This window comes from Cynocephalus volans, chromosome 15 (assembly GCF_027409185.1).
Source record: "Cynocephalus volans isolate mCynVol1 chromosome 15, mCynVol1.pri, whole genome shotgun sequence".
NCBI classification, from domain to species: Eukaryota; Metazoa; Chordata; class Mammalia; order Dermoptera; family Cynocephalidae; genus Cynocephalus; species Cynocephalus volans.
The window spans coordinates 96,300,885-96,327,337 of NC_084474.1; the positions used below are offsets into that span (position 1 = coordinate 96,300,885).

At 50.6% G+C, this 26,453-nt stretch overlaps 1 protein-coding gene across 1 annotated transcript in view; it reads left to right on the plus strand.

Moving 5' to 3' along the window:
- Nucleotides 1-909: 909 nt before the first annotated feature.
- SPATC1 (spermatogenesis and centriole associated 1) overlaps nucleotides 910-26,453 on the plus strand; it is a 31,544-nt gene continuing 6,000 nt past the window's right edge. Inside the window, exons 1-4 of the mRNA XM_063080171.1 lie at nucleotides 910-1,114; nucleotides 22,520-23,047; nucleotides 23,592-23,702; nucleotides 23,838-23,977. Coding sequence (XP_062936241.1) covers nucleotides 910-1,114; nucleotides 22,520-23,047; nucleotides 23,592-23,702; nucleotides 23,838-23,977 — 984 coding nt within the window. The remainder of the gene's footprint in view (nucleotides 1,115-22,519; nucleotides 23,048-23,591; nucleotides 23,703-23,837; nucleotides 23,978-26,453) is intronic.

A 26,453-nucleotide genomic window follows, 5' to 3' on the forward strand; every position in this document is an offset into this window, starting at 1 on the left:
TGTAGATGGCTCTAAGAGAAAGAAGCACATGAGGACTGAGTCCTGAGTTCTTAGAACCAGATGGGAAATGCAGTCTTGGATTCTTAAAGGACTAAAGTCAGAAAAATTCAAGGAGCTGGAGAATAGAAATCCAGATGCACAGGAGGCACCACTGGGGGATTTGGAATTGGGGAACCTGAATCACCAGAAATGGAAACTCCAAGCTGTAGGGAGGCAGGGGCTTGGATGAGGGAATTCCTAGGCCAGCAGTCAGAGGAAGTTTCTAGTATCTGGGGTCAGAAGAAATCGTGGGCCAGTGTCCAGGTATCCAAGACAGAGTGACCCCAGGAACAGGCATGTCCAAGAGCACAAGGAAGAGGCTCCCTGGCCAGGAAGGCAGAGTGGTGGGTTTTCATTCAACAGACACTCACCGGTTACCTACTTACACTATGCCAAGCCTTTGCTGGAGGCCGGGATCCCAGGGGAGTGGCACAATCCGTGTCCTTGCTGTAAAGCAAGTGGACAGAGAAAAGGAGCTAACTGCAGTGGAATCGGGGTAAGTCCTATGACACAGGACACATCTGCTGTGGGGGCCCAAAGGCAGTGATTAGCTTTCAGTGGGGGAAAGGAGGCTTTGCAGAGGAGGCACCTTGAGAGTGAAGTTGGCTGGACAGGGAAGGGGTCAGGACATTCCTGGCTGAGGCAGGGAGGCAGGGCCTGGGCATAGGCCTGGAGGCATGGAGAGTTGAGCCTGTTAGAGCAGAGAGGGCAAGGAGGAGGGCACAGCCTCTGACCTCACAATACCCAGGGCCGCTGGGCCAGCCTTGCAGACTCTGCATGCTCCTTTATCCCGGGCAAGGCCCGGGGCCCTGGGCAACCTCCAGGTGCAGTGCCCTCCTGTGGGCCGCACTCTTCCCACTACCCCAGGGCATGTCTCTACTCACCAATTACGAGGGGCTCCGGCATCAGATAGAGAGGCTGGTGCGGGAAAATGAGGAGCTAAAGAAGCTGGTGCGGCTCATTCGGGAGAACCACGAGCTCAAGGCAGCCATCAAGACTCAGGCGGGCGACCTCGGCATCACTGCGTTCAGCAGCGGGCTCAGCGAGGTGGCGGCAGGCTCTCCCCCGCACCAGGGTAACCGTAAGAGGCCTGGGTCAAAGAAGAGCAAGAGGGAGGGATGAGGCTGCCCACAGAGGAGAGATGCCACACGCTGAGGTCTTGGAAGGTCACGGGGGCAGCGTGTAGGCAGTCTCAAACTTGCGGGACACTGGCCCACAGCGGGGAGGAGCATGAGGACACAGGGCCATGAGGATGAAAGGGCAAAGTGAAGTCCCAATCCCATTCGCCTGATGGTAGGAGCCCTGCGCACATTCCTCCCCTCGACCGAATTTCCAAGCAGCTCGGTAGACTGAGAATTTCCCAGTTCAGGAATCCAAATGTGTTGCCCTACTGGGTCCACTACGTGGACCAGCCTCCCCACCCCTGCTCCCATTCCTCATCCTCAGCCTCCCCATCCCGCACCATTAGCACCTTCCCCATATTGTCCAGTTAGAGATGGCCAGCAGGCAATTGACAACCAAGTCTAGAAGCTGAGGAGAGAGACCTGGACTGAAGCTTGAGGTTTGGGAATTGCTAGTGTGTGATGGAAGCCCTGAGGCTGGAGAAGATTTAGAGTAGGGTGAGACAGTAGAATGGCAAAGACGTGGCAGGAAATGTTGAAGTGATCATCTGTGGGTTAGGCCTGGAGCACAGGGACTGAGACTCGGAGGGCACTCGGAGGCCAGGACAGCTGAGTGCAGTGACAGGAATGGAAAGCCGCAGGCAGAGAAGGGCTGGCATTGAAGATACCAGATGGAGAGTTCCTGGGGGCAGCAAGTTCCCAGGATACGGCCTTAGGAGTCCGTGGCTGACACGGTCAGTGGGGAAGGTCAGTAAGGGCAAAGCGCCGGCGGTTATTACATCCACTTCCCCTCCTGCAACGTCCTTCCTGTCCTGGGGACGGTTGTGTTCCTTCCTGTCCACATGTGCCCACAGCCCACCCACCCCTGCAGCCGCCTGCCCTCTACGACAGACCCTGCACTTTGCTCTGCCTGCCTGGCCCTCTCCTCTCCCCATCATCACGCCCAGCTGTCCCCAAGCCACCACCTCCTTGCACAGAACTCCAGGGAATTCAAGAACTCTAAATTCCAATCTGACTTCCAGGTTGTTACAAAGGTTCGCTTGTCAGGGTAAGAAAATGGAACGTACTTTAACATTTGGCTTAGGGACTGGCCCCTGGCTCACTGGGGAAAGTGTGGTGCTGACAACACCAAGGCCACAGGTTCGGATCCCTATATAGGGATGGCCGGGGTTGGCTCACTTGGGACAGCGTGGTGCTGACAACACCATGTCAAGGGTTAAGATCCCATTACCAGTCATCTTTTTAGAAAAAACAAAACAAAACAAAACAGCTGGCTTGAGTGATAACTTTTAGGCACTCTGACATATGATCTGTGGGCCTCCATCTGTGCTCCTGCCCGCCCCCCACAAATGTTACGGGTGAGCCTGGGGAAGGGAAGTGCAGTTTTAGATGAAGAAAATGAGTTGTGTTGTGAGCAAACTGACTTTGAGACGTCCACGTGACATCCACGTGGAGTGTCGAGGAAGCAGGGGGGATGCGGGTCTGAAGCTCAGAGGAGAGGTCAGTGCTGGAGAGAAAAGATTCAAGAGTTGTTGATAACTGAAGCCGTGAGAGGGGGCGAGACCATCTGGGAAGAGAGGTACCAGAAGAAGGCACTGAGAGACAAGCCCCGAGTGGGAACTGGAAGAGAAGCTGGCAAAGCGGCATCCATAGAGGGAAGGGAAATCTCCAAAGCGTAATGTCATAGGAGCCAAGAGACAGCTTCAAAAGTGACAGAGTCTCCACAGGGTAAAAACTGCTATGAGGTCAAGCAAGAAAAGCACTAAAAACATCCACAGCCTTTAGGGAACAATGACTTGGCACCCGTTACTTGGTTAGATTGATTTCACCACCACCCAGTACAGAAATATGGAAAAGGGTTACTTTCTAGGGTTGGAGAGGCTTTCTTCCACTTTCTGGAAAGGGAGGAGGAAGGGAAGTTTGAGCGTAAATACCAGGTGGTGGGAAGCTAAGGAAACCCCAGAACCATGGCCTCGATTTCTCTGTAAAAATGTCATTCTCTGAGAACAAGGGTGATGTGGGGAAGGTGAGGAATGTCTGAAATAGAGTGAAAATGGGGGAAGAAACTGAGAGGGGAACCTGGGAGGTCTGTCTGGCTGGATAGTGGGCCAAATGGCACTGGCCATCTGTGGGGTTTACAAAGGCAGCAGCCACCAACCTCCTGCCTTCTTCAGCAGCATTTAACTGGAAACTTTTTTCTTTTTTGGTGGCTGGCCAAAAGGGGATCAGAACCCTTGAACTTGGTGTTACCACACTGTGCTCTAACCAGCTGGGTTAACTGCCCAGCCCCCTCCAGCAGCATTTGGTGGCCTGGAGGCAGGCGTGGGGGGAGAAGGCAGGCAGGCTCAGCAAGAGTTAAAACCCACGAGACGGAAGCAGAGACCAGGAAGGCTGTGGGGTGGGGCGAGACTAGAGGCCAGTGTCCCAGAGAACCGGAAGAGGATTGAAGACCAGGTGGCCAGGAGCGATCTTCCGAGCAAGCCGGAAAGCACAACTGTTGGTCGGAGTGGGTAACGTGCGTGGCAGGAAGTCAGTAAAGCCCGGCCTTTGGCCAAATTAACTTCACTGGGAAGAAACAGGCACCAAGAGGTTCAGACTTTGGCCCCATGCACAGGGCACATGGGAGTGGAGCCAGGACAGGGTCCGGGCTGCAGGGCCTCCTGCTCCTGAGGGCTCAGAGCCCTGCACTGGATGCCTCTGGGACATGGGAGATGATGGGAGGCAGGAATGCTGGACTAGCGGAGGAGAGGAAATGAGGATGCAGCCCAGGGTGCAAGACACTGAAACAGTGACTGCACTGAAAACGGGCTCCCACCCGCACTGGTTACACCTGGCTCCCGAAAGCAGAGATCGGGTGACGAGTCAGGGTGGCACAGACTGTCAGGGAGGGACAGTGGCTAGCACAGGACAGGCGGCAGGGCAGTGGCTGCTCCTGCCACCTGTGCCCCTCCCCACTCCTCCCTCAGCTCCCGGCCCGCTGCCTGCTCTCCTCACCGTCTTCTCTGGGGGGCTGCAGACTGGAAGCAGCTTCCTCCGGCAGCGGCAGCCTTCCCCTCTTTGCAGCAAGTTCCTGCTCCACCGCGGCCTCCCTCCACCTCCCCACCAGGGTTTCCGCAAACCAGAGGCCTGTCCACGGCCCCAGCCTCCTTCCCCTCCCAGGGGCCTGTTCTCCCTCTGGCCTGGTCTCTCCGCCTCAGGACCCTCCGCCTCAGGACCTGCCCACCTCAGAACCTCTCCCCCTCAGGACCCTCCCCCCTCAGGACCTCTCCCCCCTCAGGACCCTCCCCCCTCAGGACCTCTCCCCCTCAGGACCCTCCCCCCTCAGGACCCTCCCCCTCAGGACCTCTCCCCCCTCAGGACCTCTCCCCCCTCAGGACCTCTCCCCCTCAGGACCCTCCCCCCTCGGGACCCTCCCCCCTCGGGACCCTCCCCCTCAGGACCTCTCCCCCCTCAGGACCCTCCCCCTCAGGACCTCTCCCCCTCAGGACCCTCCCCCCTCGGGACCCTCCCCCCTCGGGACCCTCCCCCCTCGGGACCCTCCCCCTCGGGACCCTCCCCTCTCAGGACCCTCCCCCCTCAGGACCTCTCCCCCCTCAGGACCCTCCCCCCTCAGGACCTCTCCCCCTCAGGACCTCTCCCCCTCAGGACCTCCCCCCCCAGGACCCTCCCCCCTCAGGACCTCTCCCCCTCAGGACCTCTCCCCCCCAGGACCCTCCCCCCTCAGGATACTCCCCCCTCAGGACCTCTCCCTCAGGACCCTCCCCCTCAGGACCTCTCCCCCCCCTCAGGACCTCTCCCTCAGGACCTCTCCCCCTCAGGACCTCCCCCCCCAGGACCCTCCCCCCTCAGGACCTCTCCCCCTCAGGACCTCTCCCCCCCAGGACCCTCCCCCCTCAGGACCTCTCCCTCAGGACCCTCCCCCTCAGGACCTCTCCCTCAGGACCTCTCCCCCTCAGGACCTCCCCCCCCAGGACCCTCCCCCCTCAGGACCCTCCCCCTCAGGACCTCTCCCCCCTCAGGACCCTCCCCCTCAGGACCCTCCCCCTCAGGACCTCTCCCCCCTCAGGACCCTCCCCCCTCAGGACCTTCCTCTCAGGACCCTCCCCCTCAGGACCTCTCCCTCAGGACCCTCCCCCTCAGGACCTTCCTCTCAGGACCTCTCCCTCAGGACCCTCCCCCTCAGGACCTCTCCCCCTCAGGACCCTCCCCCTCAGGACCTCTCCCTCAGGACCCTCCCCCTCAGGACCTTCCTCTCAGGACCCTCCCCCTCAGGACCTCTCCCCCTCAGGACCCTCCCCCCTCGGGACCCTCCCCCTCGGGACCCTCCCCCTCGGGACCCTCCCCTCTCAGGACCCTCCCCCCTCAGGACCTCTCCCCCCTCAGGACCCTCCCCCCTCAGGACCTCTCCCCCTCAGGACCTCTCCCCCTCAGGACCTCCCCCCCCAGGACCCTCCCCCCCAGGACCTCTCCCCCTCAGGACCTCTCCCCCCCAGGACCCTCCCCCCTCAGGACCTCTCCCTCAGGACCCTCCCCCTCAGGACCTCTCCCCCCCTCAGGACCTCTCCCCCCCTCAGGACCCTCCCCCTCAGGACCTCTCCCCCCTCAGGACCCTCCCCCTCAGGACCCTCCCCCTCAGGACCTCTCCCCCTCAGGACCTCTCCCCCCTCAGGACCCTCCCCCCTCAGGACCTTCCTCTCAGGACCCTCCCCCTCAGGACCTTCCTCTCAGGACCTCTCCCCCTCAGGACCCTCCCCCTCAGGACCTCTCCCTCAGGACCCTCCCCCTCAGGACCTTCCTCTCAGGACCCTCCCCCTCAGGACCTCTCCCCCTCAGGACCCTCCCCCTCAGGACCTCTCCCCCTCAGGACCCATCTCCACCCTCCCCTTCTCCCCCCACCCCACCTGTTGGGACCCTCGGCCTGAGCAGCCTTTACTCCCCAGCCTCCCTCTGGGGGTCCCTAACCTCCCGCCGCTGCGCAGGCCCCGCCCCAGGGCCCGCCCCTTCCGTCAGGCTTCCGGGGCTGGGGTCCCTCTAGCCCGCCGCTGCCGCCGCGTCGTCTCCCCGAGGTGCGTCCGGCCTGGTCTCTCGGGAGGCCACGTCCTTCCCCCGAGCGCGCCCGCCCGGCCTGGGAGGGGCGCCGTGGGGCGGCCGCACTGGCGACACTGAGGACGGGTCCAAGTGGAGCTCCTGGCCAGCGGGGTGTGGGACTGAGCGACGGGAGGCTGGCTTCGGAGCCTCGTCCCGGGCGGCGGGGAGGACGGGCACCCTGGCACCGTCTGGTCCACGCACTGGCCTGTGCTGCACACTCCGCGTGGTGGCGCGAAGCCGTGCCCCGGTCAGGGTCAGGGACTTCCCGGCTTCTGGGGCTGAGTGACAGTTCGCCGCACGGACGTGCCGCATTTGTGTGTCCATTCATTAGTGACGGACACTTGGGCTGTCATGAGTAATGCCGCCGTGAACTTTCGTGCACAGTCATGCGCCGCATAACCAGGAGATTTCGGGAAACGGTCTGCGCGTGTGGCCGTGGTTCGGAAGACCACAACGGCCGTACCGTCCAGGGTTGCATGAGTACCTCTGTGACGTTCCCACGACAAGGAAACCGCCCAAGGACACGCTTCTCAGAACTCACTCTCATCGCTGAGCGACGCACGACTGTGTGAGTTTTGTGCAGACGTGCATTTTCATTTCTCTTGGGTCTATATCTAGGGGTGGAATTGCTGGGTCATCTGGTAACTCATTAAGTAGAACCGTCTGAGGAACTGCCAGACCGTTTTCCCACGCGGCTGCACCATTTCACATCCCCGCCATCAATGCACGAGGGTTCGGATTTCTCCAGATCTTTGCCAGTACTTGTTCTCGTCTGACTTCTGTTCTGTTTTTGGCGGCTGGCCAGTAGATGGATCTGAACCCTTGACCTTGACCGTGGTATTATAACACCACGTTCTAACCAGCTGGCCCCTCATCTGACGTTTTGATTACATCCCAATGGGTGTAAAGTGGTGATGTATTGGGGATTTGATTTGCATTTCCCTGGTGACTAATCCTGTGGAGCCTCTTTCATGTGCTTCATTGAGAAGAAATGTCTATGCAGATACATGGCCCATTTTTCAATTGGGCCATTTGTCTTTTTATTGTTGAGTTGTAAGAGTCCTTTATATGTACCGGGATACAGCCCCTTATAAGACAGGTGATTTGCACGCGTACCCTCCCATTCTGTGGCTGTGTTTTTGCTTTCTTGATGGTTTCGTTTGTAGCACAAAAGTTTTAATTTTGATGCAGTCAAGTTTATCTACTGTTCTCTTGTTGCTCATTCTTTTGGTGTCATATCTAAGAATCCATTGCTAAATCCAAGGTCATGAAGATTTAGCCCTATCTCTTCTTCTACGAGTTTTGTGATTTTAGCTATTACAATTACGACTTTGATTCATTTTGATTTAACTTTTGTAGACAATGTAAGGTAGGGGCCAACTTCATTCTTTTGTAAATGAATACCCAGTTGTCCCAGCACCATTTGTTGAAAAGATTATTCTTTCCCCATTGAATAGTCTTGGCACTCTTGCCAAAAATCAGTTGACTGTAGGCACATAATGCATTTCTGGACTCCCGTGGATCTCTATGTCTGTCCTTACGCCAGTGCCACACAGATTACTATAGCTCTGTAGTAAGTTCTGAAATCCAGAAATGAGTCCTCCAACTTTTCTCTTTTTCAATATTGCTTTGGCCATTCTGGGTCCCTTGTAATTAATTCCATATGAATCTTAGGACCAGCCTGTCAGTTTTTACAAAGAAGCCAGCTGGGATTCTAACAGGAATTGCATTGACTCTGTAGGTTGATTTGGGAGTATTGCTATCTTTACAATATTAAGTCTTCCAACCCATGAACATAAGGTGATTTTCCATTTAATTAGATCTTTTATCTTTCAACAGTATTTGCAGTTTACAGAGTATAAATTTTGTATTTCTTTTGTTAAACTTATTACTAAATATTTTGCTCTTTTTGATGGTACTATAAATTAAATTGCTTTCTCAATTTCATTTTTGGATTCTTCGTTGCAAGTGTATAGAAATACAATTGATTTTTGTAGACCCTGATCAGTCTTGCACTGTTTGTATTCTAAGGGTGACACATTCTTTCAGATAGTAACATGGTATCTGATTGAATTTTGGGTATCCCCTATGACTGTCTCAGTGATCAGTTTATAAGGTCATTCTATGAAAACTTTATTCTGCAGTCATATTAAGCTCACAATGCTTGGGGGCACAAACTTGAGTTCTTTTGTACAAAAGTAGGCCTCAATTTCTGTCCTGACCACTTTATTTTAGAGTCAAGTTTCATCTTTGCTCATATACACACTCATTACATTCTAATTTATTTTAATTTTTTTATTGAAACATAATTGATTGTACATATTGGTGGGGTACAACATTGAATATCAATACCTGTGTGCATTATGTGATGCTCAAATCAGGATAATTAGTATATTCAACATTACACAATGTAATAATTTTTTGTGGCCCTTTACCAATTTCTTGTTAATCCCCCTTCCCCTACCCCTTTGCCACCTCTGGTGGCCTCAGTTCTGTTCTTTCCTTTTGAAAATTCAATGAATTATTGTGATTGTTCTTTCTTTCTTTTTTAATTTATTTGTTTATTTTTTAACTCCCACTTATGGGTGAGGGCATGCAGTATTTCTCTTTCAGTGCCTGGCTTATTTCACTTAACATAATTTTCTCCAAGATCATCCATGATGCTGTGAAGGGCAGAGTTTCATTTTTTTTTTTACAGCCAAGTATTATTCCATTGTGTAAATACACCACATTTTCCTTGTCCAGTCATCCATCAGTGGACATTTAGGTTAATTCCAACTCTTGGCTGTTGTAAATAGAGCTGTGATAAACATGGGAGTGCAGATGTCCATTTGAAATAATGATTTCCATTCCTTTCGGTATATACCCAGCAGTGGGATTGCTGGATCATATGGCAGTTCTATCTGTAGTTTGAGGAAACCCCATACTGTTTTCCATAATGGCTGCACTAATTTACAGTCCCACCAACAGTGGAGGAGGATTTGCTTTTCTCCACATCCTTGCCAGCATTTGTTTTTCTCTGTCTTTTTGATAATGGCCAATCTCAGTAGGGTAAGATGATATCTCAATGTGGTTTTGATTTGCCATTTCCCTGATGCTTAATGATCTTGAACATTTTTTCATGTGTCTGTTGGCCATTTTTGTATCTTCCTTTGAGAAATGCCTGTTCAGTTCCTTTGCCCATTTTTAAAATCAGGGTTTTTTTTACTGTTGAGTTGTTAAAATTCTTTGTATATTCTGAATAGTAACCTCTTGTCAGGTACATAGTTTGCAAATATTTTCTCCCATTCTGCAGTTTGTCTTTTTGCTCTGTTAATTGTTTCTTTTCCTGTGCAGAAGCTTTTTAGCTTGATATAATCCCATTTGTTTATTTTTTTCCTTTGTTGTCTGTGTTTTTAAGGTCCTGTTCATAAAGTGTTTGCCCAGTCCTACTTCCTAAAGTGTTTCCCCTATATTTTCTTTGAAGAATTTTATAGTTTCGGGACTTATATTTAAGTCTTTAATCCCATTTTGAATTTATTTTGGTATATAGTGAGAGATAGAGGTCTAGTTTCATTCTGTTTTTTTTTTTTTTTTTTTATACCGCTAAGGGGATCTCAACCCTTGGCTTGGTGTTGTCAGCACCATGCTCAGCCAGTGAGCAAACCAGCCATCCCTATATAGGATCCGAACCCGTGGCCTTGGTGTTATCAGCACCACACTCTACCGAGTGAGCCATGGGCCGGCCTTAGTTTCATTCTTCTTCATATGGAGGGCCAGTTTTCCCAGCACCATTTATTGAAGAGGCAGTCTTTTCCCCAATATATGTTCTTGTTGCTTTTGTCAAAGATCAGTTGTCTATAAGTGTGTGGTTTGATTTATGGGTAATCTATTATGTTCCATTGGTCCAAATGTCTATTTTTATGCCAGTACCATGATGTTTTAGTTACTATAGCTTTGTAATATAATTTGAAGTCAGGTAGTGTTATGCCTCTGGCTTTATTTTTATTGCTCAGGATTGCTTTGGCTATTTGGGGTCTGTTTTAGTCTGTTTTGTGTTGCTATAACAGAAATACCTGAGACTGGGTAATTTATAAAGGAAAGAGGTTTATTTGGCTTACAACTCTGGGACAGCTGCATCTGGTACGGGCCTCAGGCTGCTTCTACTCATGGCAGAAAGTGGCAGGCAGCCAGCGGGTATGAACAGATCACATGGTGAGAGGAAGCAAGAGAGAGGAAGCAAGAGAGAGAGAGAGAAGGTGCCAGGGTCTTTTTTAAGCAACAAGCTATCATGGGAACTAATAGAGTGAGAACTCACTCATTAATCCCCCCTCCCCCAGGGAGAGCATTAATCCATTCATGAGGGATCCGCCCCCATGACTCAATCAGTTTCCAACACTGCCACATTGGAGATCAAAATTCCACATGAGTTTTAGAGGGGACAACACATCCGAACTCCGTCAGGGTCTTTTGTTGTTCCATATGAATGTTAGGATTTTTTTTCTATTTCTGTGAAGAATGTCATTGGTATTTTTGTGGGGATTGCATTGAATCTGTAGATTGCTGTAGTAGATTATGTCCCCCCCAAAAAAACTCACTGAAGCTTGAATTGTGTCTCCCAAATTTCATGTATTAGAAACTTAGCCCCTACCATTAAGAGGGTGGGAAATCTTATTATGGTAGTTGAAAGGTGGAGCCTTGAAGAGGTGATTGGATTGTAGGACGGTGCAGTAGTGAATGGATTAAAAATAGTGGCCAGGGGTGTGGTTCTGGGGGCTTTAAAAGAAGAGGAAAGTCTCTTTCTTGCTCTCTCTGATCTCTCTGCTTCCACCATCTTGCAATGTGAGACCCCTGGGTCACTGTCACCATCACCAGATGGACTTTGGACTTCCCAGCCTCAGAAACTGTAAGCAATAAATTTCATTTTCTTTATAAATCACCCAGTTTCAAGTATTTTTTTTACAAGCAATGGAAATGGACTGATGCAATCACTTTGGGTAGTATGGACATTTTCACAATGTTGAAATTTTGGAATGGGATTCTGTGTGCATAAGGTTGTCTGCTAGCTCTCTTAGATTTTCTTTATTTTTTCCTTTTCCTTTCTTTTTCCTTTTTCTTTTCTTTTCTTTTTTTTTTTTTTGTCTACCTTGATGTTTCAAAAAGACCATCTTCAAGATCAGAAATTCTTTCTCCTGCTTGCTCTAACCTGCTACTTAAGCTCTCAGTTGTGGTTTTTATTTCCTTGAATGAATCCTTCAGCTCCAGGAGTTCTGCCACATTCTTTTTTAAGGTATTAATCTCTTTGTAAATTTCTTCCTTCAGATCCTGAATAGTTTTTCTCATTTTGTTGTATCATCTGAGTCTTCTTGCATCTCATTGAATTTCCTTAGGATTGTTGCTCTGAATTCCTTTTCAGTCACTTCAAGGGCTTCTTGCTCTGTAAGGCCTGGTACTTGAGAATTACTGTATTCCTTTGGTGGTGTCATATTTTCCTGATTTTTCATATTTCTGTTATCTCTACATTGATGTTTTGTCATTTATAGAGCAGTTGCTTCTCCTATTACCCTGGAGTGGGCTTTGACTACAGACACTTCCTCCTGTAGATGAGTTTTATATTGACGGTGGGTGGTTGTTGTAGTATTGGCTCCAGGTAGACACAGCAGTGTAGTCTCTGTGTGGGTGTTTCAGGCATATTCAACGTTGGAGTTGCATGCGAGTGCCTCCATGGCCCAGGCGCTGGGGTACTCAGTGATTCCTCGCTGAGGTTAGCACTCCGTGTTGGGTCAGCAAGGATGTGGGCAAGTTCTTGGCTTCTCAGGAGAAGCACATGGGTTCCTGTTGCTCTTTGGCTAGGATGGGTGACCCTGGGAGGGCTTGTTGGCACACTGGCTAACGTCCTGTGACCTTCATGGGTGCATTGGGGTATACTGGAGCTCCTCAGTTTCAATGGGTGACCCTGAGTGGGGTTTTGCTTTCTTATTTCCTAGGCAGAGGTTCCTCCTGGGACCTCGCTTCCCCCGGTTGGGGGATGGGTTGGTGGTGATTGGGAATTTTCTTCCTTGTTCTATTTTAGTGTCTTGGGTTTCTGTACTCTCAGGGTGTGGGTTCTGCATGTGTCTCTCCTCAGATCAAGGCAGTCTCGTGGGTGGCACACGTTCCTCCCACCCCTAGGTGTGCTGCCGCATGTGGCAGTGTAATTCCCCCTGTGGGTTGGGCCACTGGGTCGCAGGTCTGCACTCGCTCACCTCTTTCCATGGGCTCCACTGGTGACTTTCTTCTGTCTATGCCAACGAGTGGTCAGCGGGACACCTATAAGGTGGTGGTGGCTGCTCTGTGGCAGTGAGCCACTCTTATGGTGGCATTTTCAGTGGCAGTGGCTGTGGTGGACCACTCACATGGCACTGGTTTCTGCAGTGAGGTACCCAGGCACACTGCTGCCATCAGTCGAGCAGGCAGGGGGGCTTCTTGCTGCTGGGAGGTCTGTTGTTTCTGCCGTAGAAGAGATGACACTGACTTACTGCATGTAGTGTCTCCTGGTATCTCCATGGCCCCATGGCACACTGGGTATTTTTCTGGGACGCTTCTCTCTGGGTCTGAAAGTTTGAGATGAGCGGGCAGGAAAAGCACTCATTCATATTTACTGAGCACTTTCTGTGGCCCAAGCACTGGTCTAGGCACTGGGAAGACAGCCGTAAACAGGAGAAACCCTGCTCTCGTGGAGTTTTTGTTCTAATGAAGAGAGGTAGGACAAACCAGTAAGGAAAGAGTATCTCAGAGAGTGATAGCGCTAAGGGGGAAACAGTCTAGGAAAAGGGGAAAGGGAGGACTCGGTGGAGGAAGCTGGTGACTTAGGTGGAAAACCTCACTGGGGAGGTCACAATTGAAGGGGTGGTGCAAGTGTTCCAGGAAGAGAGAGCAGCCAATTTAAAGACAAGGGTGTGCCTGGAGCATTTGAGGAACAGCAAAAAAACCCAAGGGGTTGGAGCAGAGGGAGGGAGGGAGAGAAAAGGTGGAAGGGGGGATAAGGTCAGAGAGGTCACGGGCCAAATCATAGGGGACCTTGTATGACCCAGCACTTGTAATGAGATGGTGAGCTGGTAAGCATTTTAACTGGAGGGCTTTGGTTGATGTTCGAGGGACAAAGTTGCATCAGGGGACCAGCCAGGAGGCTTCTGCAACAGTCCAGGTGGGGTAACGGTGGTGCAGATCACGTCGGGCAGTGCTGTTGGTCCATGTGCTCGAATTCTGATCTATTGGATGCTAAGTGTGAGTGAAAGAGAAATGTTGAGTCTGAGTTCAGCGTCTTGGGCCTGAGCTACTGAAAGAGCAGGCAGGCCTGGTGACAGGGACAGTGTGCTGGGGCTGCAGAGGGGTTGAAGGAGTGCTAAGCTGCAGTCCCCATCAGAACCTGGGGAAGAAGTGGCCGTTGAGGGTGTGAGTCTGGGGTCCAGGGGAGAGGAGGTGAGCAAGGGTTTTGGTGGCGCTTGGGCCATCCCCAGTGGCCAGGCTGCATTAGCTTGCCAAGGAGGAGCAGATCCAAGGGGTAGCCTGGGCCACCCCCAGCAAGGCAGATGAGGTGGGGCCAACAGCCTTGGATGCTGGGAGGAAGCCAGGTGACCAAGGACCTAGACACCAAACCATGACAGGGATTCAACAAGGAGGAGAGACCACCCGCAAGTACAATGAGGCCTGAGAGCCGAGCACTGGAACTGGCAACACAGGGTCACTGGTCGGTTGATGAGAGCATCTTGGTGGAGGGGAGGGTGACAGTCTCGGCGAGGGGGGTGTCTGTGCCCTGCCCCTCCCTCTGGGCTTCAAGGGGACTCTGAAGCAGCCTTTGTCTTGTTAGCTTTGTCCATTATGCTGATTTTTTTCAATGAACCAACTTTTGGTTTCATTGATTTTCTCTACTTTTTTCTGTCTTCTCTTTCATTTATCTCCGTTCTAATCTTTATTATTTCCTCCCTTTTGCTAGCTTCGAGTTTAATTTTTTCTTCTTTTTCTAGTTCCTCAAGGTGTGCGGTTATTGGTTTAAGATCTTTCTTTTCTATTAATAGGCATTTGCAGCTATAAATTTCCCTCTGAGCGCGCCTTCACTGCATCCCATAAGTTTTGATATGTTGTGTTTTCCTTTTCATTTGTCTCCAAGAATTTTCTAATTTTTCTTGTGATTTCTTTGTCCCATTCATTATTTAAGAGTGTGTTGTTTAATTTCCACATACTTGTGAGTTTTCTAGATTTTCTTTTGTTATTGATTTCTACATTTATTTCATTGTGGTCAGAGACAAAACTTTATATGATTTTAATCTTCTTAAACTTATTGAGGGTGCTGGCCAGTTAGCTCAGTTGACTAGAACTCAGCCTTGTAAACACCAAGGTCAAGGGTTCAGATTCCCCTGCTGGCTAGCCACCAAAAAACAAACAAATGAAATAAATAAATTTATTGAGACTTTTTTGTGGCCTAATATATGGTCTCTCCTGGAGGATGCTGCATGAGCACTCGAGAAGAGTGCGTACTGTGCTGTTGTTGGACGGAGTGTTCTGTATCTGTCTGCTAGGTCTAGTGGGCTTGCTGGATGGCTCGAGTTCTCTATTTTTTTATTCGTCTCCTGTCTGGTTCTATTTGTTACTAAAAGTAGGGTATTGAAATCTCCAACTGTTATTGTAGAACTGTCTATTTCTCAATTCAATTCTGTCAATTTTTGCTTCATGTATTTTGAGGGTCTAAGTGCATAGAGGTTTATAACTATTATGTCTTCTTGCCATACTGTACCTTTTATTTATATATAGTGTCTTTCTGTGCTTTTTGTAAAAATTTTTTATTCAAAATCTATTAATGTTAGTATAGCCACCCCTTTCTCTTTTAGTTACTATTTGCATGAAATATCTTTTTCCATTCTTTCACTTTTATCCTATTTGTGTCTTTGGATCTAAAACAAACCTCTTGTAGACAGTATATATTTGGATCATGGGTTTTTGGGATTGTTGTTGTTGTTGTTGTTTTAATCCGTTCTGCAAATCTCTGTCTTTTGATTGGAGATTTTAATCCATTAGGAGACATTCCTGATAAGGAATGACTTATTTCTGCCATTTTCTTGTTTGTTATCTGTATGTCGCATGTCTTTTTTGTTTCTCAATTTTTCCATTTTTCTTCTTCTGTGTTTAGTTAACTTTTTCTAGTGTAGCATTTTGATCCCTTCTCATGCCTTTTTCTGTATACTTTTTAGTTATTTTCTTAGCGGTTACTCTGGGCATTACAATTAACATCTTGAATTTATAACAATCTAGTTTAGAAATTGATAGCGACTTAGCTTCAATAGTATGCAAAATATACATACAATATACAAATACTATATAGCTCTGTCCTCCCCTTTATGTGATTACTATCACAAGTGACGTCTTTATATAGTCAGCACCCATTATCATAGATTTAAAAGCTTTGTTTTTTAGACTCATTTTCTAAATCATGTAGGAAAAAAATGGGAATGACAAACCAAAAACACAATAATGTTGGCTTTTACATTTATATGTTTCCTTCCACCAAACCCACGGCTAGAATTTCCCCAAGAGCTATGGCAGGGGAGTCCCCATGAGGGAGTGCCCCAAACTGTCCCAAGATGGAGCCAGTCGGGATTCCAAAGAAGCCCTGAATGCCAGGGTGACCAGTCCCGAGCATTGACCAGGGGAACTTACATACAGAGTCCTGCAGCATCTCCTCATGATGGAACGTGAGAGAAAGGGGTGTTCTATCTAGGTATGTCCATAGCAAGGGTCAGGGTAGGAGGGTTTGAGGAATTTGGCTCAGGGCTGGGACCAGTTTCTTTCACTGTTTTGGGCAAGGACCTAGATACCTTCACTAGTGCCTGAGAATGCTCAAAGCCCCAGTTTTGGTTCAAGCCTGTAGGGAAAAACCTGCAGCTGACTGAGTCACAGAGCAGTCAAGGCATTTTGTGATTTTTGGTCAGGACACAGAAGCAAGGGGAACTGGGGGACCCTATAGTATATATAGTAAAGAATCCCTTTACTGGTATTCTTTATTTCTTCACATGGCTTCCAGTTACTTTTATTTATTAGCCTAGTTTCCTTTTTTTTTTTTTTTTTTTTTTAAAAGATGACCGGTAAGGGGATCTTAACCCTTGACTTGGTGTGGTCAGCACCACGCTCAGCCAGTGAGCGAACCGGCCATCCGTATATGGGATCCGAACCCGGGGCCTTGGTGTTATCAGCACCGCACTCTCCCGAGTGAGCCACGGGCCGGCCCCTAGTTTCCTTTTATTTCAGCCTGAAGGACTCCCTTCAGCATTTCTTGCCAGCCAGTCTACTAGCAATGAATCTCCTCAGCTTTTATTTATCTGGAAGTGTCCTAATTTTTCCTTCATCCTTGAAGGACAGTTTCATGGGATATAGAATTCTTGTTTGATAGGTTTTTCAGTGCTTTTTGTTTGTTTGTTTGTTTGTTTTCTTAAAGCACTTCAAATATGTCATGCCACTGCCTTCTGGCCTTCATAGTTTCTGATCAAAAATTTGCTTTTAGTCTTATAAAGGATTCCTTATACATGATGAGTCACTTCTTTCTTGCTGCTTTCAAGATTCTGTTTTTCAACAATTTGATTATAATGTGTCTCACTGTGGATCTCTTTGAGTTTATCCTACTTGGAGTTCATTGAGTTTCTTTGATATGTAGATTTATATCTCTCACTAGATTTGGAAGGTTTTCAGACATTATTTCTTCAAATTTTTTTGCTCCTTGCTATCTCTCCTGTCCTTCCAGGACTCACGTTATGTGTATACTGGAGTGTGATGGTGTCCCACAGTTCCCTTAGGCTCTGTTTATTTTTCCTTCTATTCCTCAGACTAGATCATCTCCATGGGCCTAGTTTCAAGTTTGCTGATTCTTTCTACTGCCTGTTCAAATCTGCTGTTGAATCTCTTTAATAAAATTTTCATTTCAGTTCTGGTATTTTTTAGCTCCAGAATTTCTATTTGAGTCCTTTTTATAATTTCTGTCTCTTAATTGCTATTCTCTATTTGGTGAGACATTGTTCTCCTAGTTTACTTTAGTTCTTTATCCCTGTTTCCTTTGGTTCAATGAGCATATTTAAGACAGTTGATTCAAAGTCTTCATCTAGTAACCCCAGTATATGTGCTTCCTCAGGGATAGTATCTATTAAATTTTTTTTTTTTTTTCTGTAAATGAGCCATATTTTCTTCTTTCTTTGAATGCTTTCTAATTTTTTGAAAACTGGACATTTAAAATATTATAATGTAGTGACTCTGAAAATAAAATTCTACAAATGAGATTACAAAACTGCTTTATAAAAGATTGCATTTTTGTCCATACTGCTCCCTCTGGCACCAGCAAGCCATACCAGGAGTGCAGACCACTGTCCTTATAGCCGTCTGAGCAGTGGGAGATGATAGGTGTCCACAGGGATGGGAACTTCCATGTTTCATGTGTGTGAACAGACACTTCCACAAGCACACACAATAAAGAATACAGTCTTTAGAAAAGTCACTAAGCAACAACTACAACTCATGACAAGCAGCAACAAATCCAAGGGAGGAGGAAGAATCTGATTTCCAGAGTTACCAAACTATAATATTTTAAATGTCTAGTTGTCAAAAAATCATCAAAACATTACAAGGCATGCCAGGATTTTTAAAAAGTTCAATTGCCACAATGTTTTCTTACCAAAATTTACTTGCAGGTTCTTTCTTCATGAAGCACTCCCCTGGCTATTGTAAGTTTCTTTTATTAGATCCTGGAGATCCAAAAAAGTTTATTATGATGGTTTTTGCCAGCCTGATAGTTTTTTGTTGGTGGTGTTGTTGCTGTTGTTGTTGTTGTTTTAAAAAGCTGACTGGTAAGGGGATCTTAACCCTTGACTTGGTGTTGTCAGCACCACACTCTCCCAGTGAGCTAACCGGCCATCCCTATCTAGGGATCCCAACCCGTGGCCTTGGTGTTCTCAGCACCACACTCTCCCAAGCGAGCCACAGGCCAGCCCCCTGCCAGCCTAATCTTGACATTGGTGGAGGAATGGAATTTTAGAGTTTTCTAATCCTCCATATTTGGTTACGTCCTGTCAGTTTTGAATCTAAAGGGAAAGATAACTGCCGTACACACAGCCTCACTCCATGGGCACTGGAAGTGGGCATGGCTGGTCCTGCAGGCTGGCTTGAGGGCCATGCAGGTGTCCTCAGTGACTCTGGGGTCTCCAGTGTCCCCCGTCTGGGGTTTGGTTTCAAGCTAAAGTTGGTTTTTCTCAGTCCATGCTGACACAGTCTGGGAATTACCACTAGCAGAGCACAGGGATTCAGGAGAGGTGATGACATCACTCGTCAGCACTAGCAGGCCGGCACCCTCTGGGGAGGAAGGAAGGAAGGAAAGAAGGGAGACTCAACGGGCTCCTGCTCTACCTGAAAGAGCCAAGGTTGAGTTCAAGTTAGGTGTGATGCAGCCAGACCACTTAGACATAAAACCTCTTATTTCCCAGGGTCTGACCTTCACTTCCATCAATCTGAGCTTCTGCTCCTCCCTTCCCTGCAGCTGGCGTTCTATTTACAGGACCCTGCCCAGTTGACGTGAGGCCCAGAGTTGGCCTTGGGGAGGCAGCCAGGGCAGACAGGAGGGCATCTGGGGAGGGGCATGTTGTCCAGGGGGTGCTGGAGGGTGGAGAAGTCAAAGATGTCACAGAAAGGGCTGGGACACACCATGGGCCTCCCATGACACATGCGCTGATGAGGGAAGCACAGACCTCCCCCCGTGGGTTCAGATTGGAGGTGTCCCACAGGGTTAAGCCCCTGGACCAGCACAGCCGCAAGGAGCCTGACTTTGTTTGCTGGTTGTGAGCAAAGCTGAGAGGCCTCTCTTGGTCTCAGGACAAAACCAAGTAAAAATGCATTCTCTCTTCTTTAGAAAACACTTTTTTCTTCATAAAAAAATTTTTTAAATACATGCTCATATTGTGAAAAATTTGGAAAATATATGGAAATATAAAAAAGAAAAGAAAATCCATGTTCATATACACTTCCCCACTGAGAGAGGAAATCGCCAGACACAAACTTTTTCAAACACAATGGAGGATGTAAACCTCAGTTTTAATACATATTTCTACACTTAATATTATAACATTAATATTTATTACAGATATTTTCATTGTGTTTTCATAATATCTTTGCAAATAACACTTTAAATAATTTCATATTAAGCTGCGTTTAAACATTTCGCGACTTGCTGAATGAGTTTTCTGTGGTTGGTTGTGCCGGTCTTGACCACCAATAACAAGCGGAACGGTTCTTTCCAAGGACGGCATCTGCCTCTTGCTCTCCACGGGCCCTGGGCTCAGGCAAGAACGCCGTCTCCTGCCCCAGGCCCACCTGGCCTCCCCAGGGGCTCTGCCGGAGTGTTCCTGTCTCTGATCTGAATTTGACCTTCTCTGGAGCCCACGTTCCCACTGCTAGTGCCCCCCGCCCATCCTCCCACCGAGTTCAGTAAGCTCTGCCCACTTCCTTCCCACACCACCCTCGTCCTGCCAGGAACAGCATCCAGCTGACTGCAGCCAGGTCGCCCCTCCGCGCGCAGAGCGTCGAGCTGGCTACTAGGCCAGCCTTGTCAACTACCCCACCCACACCCCGCACTGCCGCTCCTCTGTCCTGGGTGTGCACGGCTGCCGTTGCAGTGCCTCCTGGGAGTCCCCGTGGTTTTTGCTTGCTATGTTTTGGTGTCGTACTTGCTGTGAATTGGACCTTTGGTGGTCATAAGGTTACCTTCTTTGTCCTATTTAATGGTTTTACCTGGAATTCAACTTTGTCCAAAGTGCAGATTGGGCCGTTTTCCTCTGGGGAGGCGGGCAAGGTGCATCCAGACCTTCTCACCCTCTCGGCCCCAACTGGCCGGTCACTCCACAGTGGTCACGTCCTAAGAGCAGGCGCCCAGGCCATGTCCTGTCTCCTTGCCTTGCCTGGCTGCCTCACACGTTAGGACCACTGGTGTTCCCTCGGCTCCCCTGAGGGGCTGAGCAGGGACCATGACTCGTGACCATCCTCTTTCCCGCCACCCTGAAAATGCTGCCCAAGCGGTCCTTCCTCATATCCTCCAGACCTGGGGCTCTCCTCAAAGGAAACGGAGGCCAAGAAGGACAGACACCTCGACTCTGATCTCCACCCTCCACTGCGACACGTCCAGACTGCCCGTCCCGGTGCCCCTCCAGGCTCCTTGGCTTCCCTGCCCTGCCCTTGGTGCCTTCTCTTCCAAGTCTTTCCTCTCCGTGGGCTGCTTGCTTTGGCACACAAGCTTCATCACGTCTTGGATCCTAAAGCAAAACTTTCCAAAATGCTACAACAAGAAATCATAAAAGATGCATTGATTTGATTTTGTGATTTTGATTTATTTGTTTGGGAAAAAAACAAAACAAAACTTAGAACTTAGAACTTAACAAAGAAAGTGGCAGAACACCTTGCCCTACCTACCCTGTGCAGTGCCAGTATCGGCAGAGATTTAAGTAACAAGCCCAGAGACTTCTGGCAGAATGTCAGAATGCGTCCGAAGGATCCTAAAGAAGGGAGATTTGGCAGTGTGCATTAAGAATCTCTCAAATGTTCATTTCTGAGGGTCGGCCCGTGGCCCACTTGGGAGAGCGTGGTGCTGACAACACCAAGTCAAGGGTTAAGATCCCCTTACTGGTCATCTTTAAAAAATAAAAATAAAAATAAATAAATGAAATAAAATAAAATGTTCATTTCCAGGAAAAGAAAAATCAGTTATAAAGATTTATGTGGTCATGGGAACATTGGAAGCAATTTAAATACTCAACAATAGGCACAGGCTCAGTAAATAGGGGCATGTCCATAAGACGGAAGTCTCCGCAGCCACCACAAGTGCTGTTTCCAAAGAATTGCAACGTGGAAGCAGCCATGGTGTGGACTGGCAAGAAGAGGCAGGGCACGAGAGACATACGCGATCTCTACGGCCGCCACCGGCTTGTGCACGGCCTGTGAGTTAAGAACGGACTTTACATTTTTAAATGGCTAAAAGAAAATCCAAAGAATACTCCTTCGTGACATGTGAATAGTCTATGAAACTCAAAAATCAGTGTCCGTAAACAGTGTTTTATTGCCACGCGTCCTCGAGCACTCTACTCGGGATTGTCTTTGGCCACTTTCACTCTACAACGGCAGACAAGAGTCCCTGGAACAGAGGCCATGTGGCAGGCAAAGCTGGAAATACACACCACAGACCCTAAGAAAATGCTTGCCAACCACTGACCTATAGAAACGTGTAGACGGAGTCTTCAAGGCAACGTGGAGCTTTTCAGTAGTGACTAACCATGGCACGACTGGACTATCAGTGGGTTTTTATCTTTTTTTAACTTTTCTGTATTTCCATTCTTTCCCTATAATGAGAATGTACTGCCTTTATAACAAAACAAAGTGAAAGTTTTCAATTAAATTGTATAATCTCAAAAACCTTCCCTGCACTCCACCCCGCTCCAGCAGCTGGGCCTCAGAAGGGCTTCTCTCCACACAGGGGTCATTGGGAGAACTCTCCTCCAGAACCCAAGAGAACAGGCTCCCAGGCCCCCACTCAAGGGTCCAGAGGTCTAAAGAGATGAGTGTGGGACTCTCGGGGTGCATGGCCAGATCCAACCTGCCCTCTTGCGCCCACATTCCCCATGCAGGCGGCCACGCTCCACACCGAGCACTGCAGGGCAGAAGCTGTGCACAGGCACCGGCCAGGTGAGGTCCTGCCTTTTGTAGCTCTGACCCCTTCAGGGGCCCCTGCCTGCTGGGGCTCTTCTCTCCCCAGAAGGCCCAGGCCCAGGCCCACTCCTCCCCACTGGAGAACAGAGGTGACCTGGGAGTCCAGCCCTGGGAAACTCTTCTCCCCTGGGCGAGGGAGTCTGCAGCTCAGCACTGTGAGCACAACTGAGGAGAGGGCAGTGACTGTCACTGTGGCTTGTGGGGCAGATGGTCAGAGAAATGAGCCTGGGAGGATTGACTGGAGAGTCGGGGTTATAGATGAGGCCCTGGGGAGTGAGAGACAACAGGGCAGCCCTGCACCTAGGAGCGTCCACTGGCTGCCCTGCAGAACCCCCCTCAGAGGCAGACGAGCCAATGCTGTGGCCCACCTACGAAGTGAGGCTCAGGGCGGTCTGGTCAGACCAGTCAGCTCCCCAGAGGCAGACGGGCACGGCGACCAGGCCCTGCCAATGGGAGAGCCTGTGACTGCCATCCCCACTGCTCCTGGAGAGGCTCACCTGGGGTCTCTGTGCTTTCTCTGTGTCTCCCAGGTGTCTTCCTGCCCCCGTCCCCAGCAGCAGCCAACGAACCGGCCCTGGAAGAAGTGGGGATTGTGGCTCTGACACCCCTGGCTGACATGCTAAGCAGCCCACAGCCCAGCCCTGCACTGGGCTCCGTCGTGAGCCCCCTGACAGGCCCTCTCAACTCGCCGCTGTCAGGCCCAGAGCCTGGGACACAGAGCAGCCCACTCACCAGCCCCCTGACTGGGCCCCTGAGCAGCCACCTGTCCCTCGCGGGGGTGCCTCCTGGGGCCACACTGTCCAGCTCCCTGGGCCTGCCCTCCACCGGCCCCCTGACTCCAAGCAGCCCCCTGGCAGGCCCCCCGGCTGTGTCTCAGACTGGCCCCCTGCTCACCTCCACAGCTGCCCCTCTAGGTGTTTCTCAGAATGTTCTGGCCAATCCCATGAGCAGCCCGGTGCTGTCGGAGGCCCCGAGGGTGCGGCTGGCAGAGCCGCTCCACACAGGCCGCACGGGGCCCCATTCCTCAGCCGTGGTGGGGCCTGCTGCCACCTGCAAAGGTAATGGGTGCCGGGGTAGGGGCAGCAGGGTACCCTGGGGGCAGGGGCCCCCTTCCAGGCCAGTCCCTGGCCCCCTCCGGCCTAGCTCTGATCCCCGTCCCCTCATCTCTGCCCTCTCCCACATCACTAGTCCCACTCTCCACTGAGCTCTCCCGGCTGGCCCAGGACCCAGAGCCTCTCAGCATGACGTTCATGGGTGCGCCTCTGCAGACCTCCACCCCCCTGGGCACCACGGGCATGCCCGGTCCCACAACAGCCTTCTTCAACCCTTCGGATGCCCGGACCCAGCCCAGTGCCCCTCAGGGACAAACGGTCCCTGCCTCTGTCCCTGCCTCCTCAACTGCCTCCTCCCCGGCCACAGTCCTGGCCTCCACCCCCACTCCTGCCCCCCAAGCTGCCACCAACTACACCCCTTCGAGCAACACCCACACCGCCCAGCCCCCCTCCCGGGTGCAGCACTCCACCACCCGGACCTTGCCTGCCCCCCACTCCCCTCCACACAACCCCCAGTCCCCACCTCGCACCTCATCCTCCCCGGCTTCAGTCAATGACGCCCGGGGTCCACGCACCACGGAAATGCCTCGGAAAAGCAACCCGGAGTTGGAGCGGAAGCTGACCCACCGCAAGACTAGCAAGTTCCCCAACAACCCCCGAGGTGAGCGATGCTGCAGGGCTCAGCTCAAGCCTGCACGCCCCACCCAGGCCCTCTCCCCTGCTGCCGCCTGGGCCGCTGACCACGGCTCCAGTCTGTCCCCAACGGCCCAGCTGACGAGACCCCTGTCATCCTTAGAGTCGAAGCAGGTGGCCTGGGATAGACTGGTGGGGGAGATCGCCTTCCAGCTGGACCGCAGGATCCTGTCCAGCATCTTCCCCGAGCGCGTGCGCCTCTACGGCTTCACTGTCTCCAACATTCCGGAGAAGATCATCCAGGTGTGTGGCTGCGCATCTCCCACGCAGCAGCAGGCGGGCCTGTGGGGTGGGGTGCTGGCCCGCGAGTGGCGGTGGGCATTCCAGCCAGGCTGACGTGTCGCGATCCAAGGGGGCCCTGGGAAGGAGGGAGCACAGTGCTCAGTCCAGGTGGCCTGCCCCACGCTCCTCAGAGGAAGGCAGGGCGGGCTGTGTTCTGAGCACAGCCAAGCACTTGCCCCCTTTGCCACCACAATGGCCTCTGGGTGGGTGGCTCTGGTTCCCAGGGGCTAAGCCAGCAGCCTGAAGAGCACCGTGGCCCTCTCCAGACTGGGTGGCCAGTGCCTGCTCCCCTGCCCTGTGGGTGTCCTCAAAGGTCACTGGGAGCTAGAGAGAATGCAGGTCCCAGAGCCTCTGAGCCCTGGTGGCCTCGTTGCAGGGCCTCAGGCCCTCGGCCCATCCCAGTGCATCCCCAGGATGCTGTCCACTTAGGCTTCTCCTGTGTAGGGACACGAAGGACAACGCTTCTGCAAACATGGAGCACATTTCCTCACCACATGTCACAGGCTGCAGGAGGGAAGCAGGTGTGGGGGTCTGCACCCAGCTGGACACCACAGAGCAGCTTGTGCAGAAAGAGTAGCATGTGCCCCTCGCAGGCTGCTGGGTGCAGGGCGGGTGGGTGGCGTGTCCCAGCTAATCTGCCAATCAGGATTCTCTTGGGAAAACAGCCCTGCTATGTCCCTGGCCACTTTTCTCAGGTGGCTTTTATCTGTGGCTTGTACACCTTCTGTGAGCAGGCTGGGCAGGAACACCTTTTGGTTCCCTGGGTTGATTTGGGGTCCAGGCGTGGACTTGCCTTTTCCTTTGGTTAGGTTTTTGATGTGGTCAGTATTACCAACCTGTTCTTTATTGTTTGTACTTTTCACGTCTTGTTGAAGAAGTCCTTCACTATCATAAAGTCCTGAAAGTATTCTATGTTTTCCATATTCTAAATAATTCTATATTTTCTTCTAAGGCTTGAAAGTATTTGTTTTGTTTTGTTTTAATTTTGGTCTTTGATTCTCCCATAAATGACACTACGGATGGTGTAAGGTTGTGAAGTTCTTCTCCCAAGTATGAACAGCCCCCGTCCAGTACCAGAGGACAGCAGGACATGAGGGCTGCTGCAGCGGGATGGGCCGAGGGTAGCACAGTGAGAGCTCACAGCCGTGACTTGCAGGAGCAGGGCTCTGCTATGGCCCCTAGGCCTTAGGGACCAGGACACAGAGAGGACCAGGTGGACAGAGTGTTGGCAGTTTTGAGGGGCACAGCCAAGCCACGGGGACCCCATAGGAAGGAGGCTACTGGTATGGCCAACAGGCGAGCATCCCAGGGCTCAGAGCAAGGTGGAGCTTGGAGTGGAGGGGCACAGGGAGCTGTTCAGCACCTGCCTCAGTCCCTGTCCCAGACCCGCTCTGCATGGGCTCTCTGGTCTGCATGCTGCCCTCGTGGGAGGGGCACCGAGCCCAGGCATTCCTCGAGGCAGGCACCTTCTTTGATCCTTTCACATCGTCTCAGCTCTTCTTGGCCCTTTGCTTTTCAATAAGAATTTAGAATTGGTTTGTCAAGTTCCAGGAAAAACCTGGCTCAAACTTTGAGTAGTTTTGCGTTGATTTATAAATTAAGCTGCATTGATTTGTATATGACCCATCTTTACAATGTTGGTTATTCCTAAGCACCCTGTTGTTCCTGTTGCTTGTGTCAGCGGGGCCCTCTGGTCAAGTTTCTGGTTGACGACCTTTGACTGCTGTCCAGGAGCACCGTGGCTTTGTCATGAGTGCAGGCTGGCTGGGGCTATGTAAAACCCAGGAAATGACACTGTAGAAGCATGATGTTTATTTATGTCTCTAAAACGCCACACCTCGGGCTGGCCAGTTGGCTCAGCTGGTAGAGTGCAGTGTTGATAACACCAAGGCTGTGGGTTCAGATCCCTATACTGGTCATCCGCCAAAAAGAAAAAACAAAAAATATTGCATCTGATGGCTAGTTGGCAAAGACTACATTTACTTACAAGAAAAATCTAGTTGTCAACATACAAATTAGATATTCAACTGTGGGGCTGGCCCGTGGCTCACTCGGGAGAGTGCAGTGCTGATAACACCAAGGCCCCGGGTTCGGATCCCATATAGGGATGGCCGGTTTGCTCACTGGCTGAGCGTGGTGCTGACAACACCAAGCCAAGGGTTAAGATCCCCTTACCGGTCATCTTTTAAAAAAAAAAAAAAAAAAAAGATATTCAACTGTGAAAAGAGGCTTCCTATTTTTTGAAAATGCCCGATTACATGGAAGATGATAAAAATCACGGCCCCTTGACACAGGAGCTGGCTGTGCCAGTCCTCCCTTTCATGGCACTCCCTGCACTTGGCATGGGAGTTATTGCTTAGGCCACAGAATTTAACTGTCCTGGCACCAAGTGGCAATGCTTTAGGGAAGAGGCAGGAGAAGGAAAGGGCAGTGTATG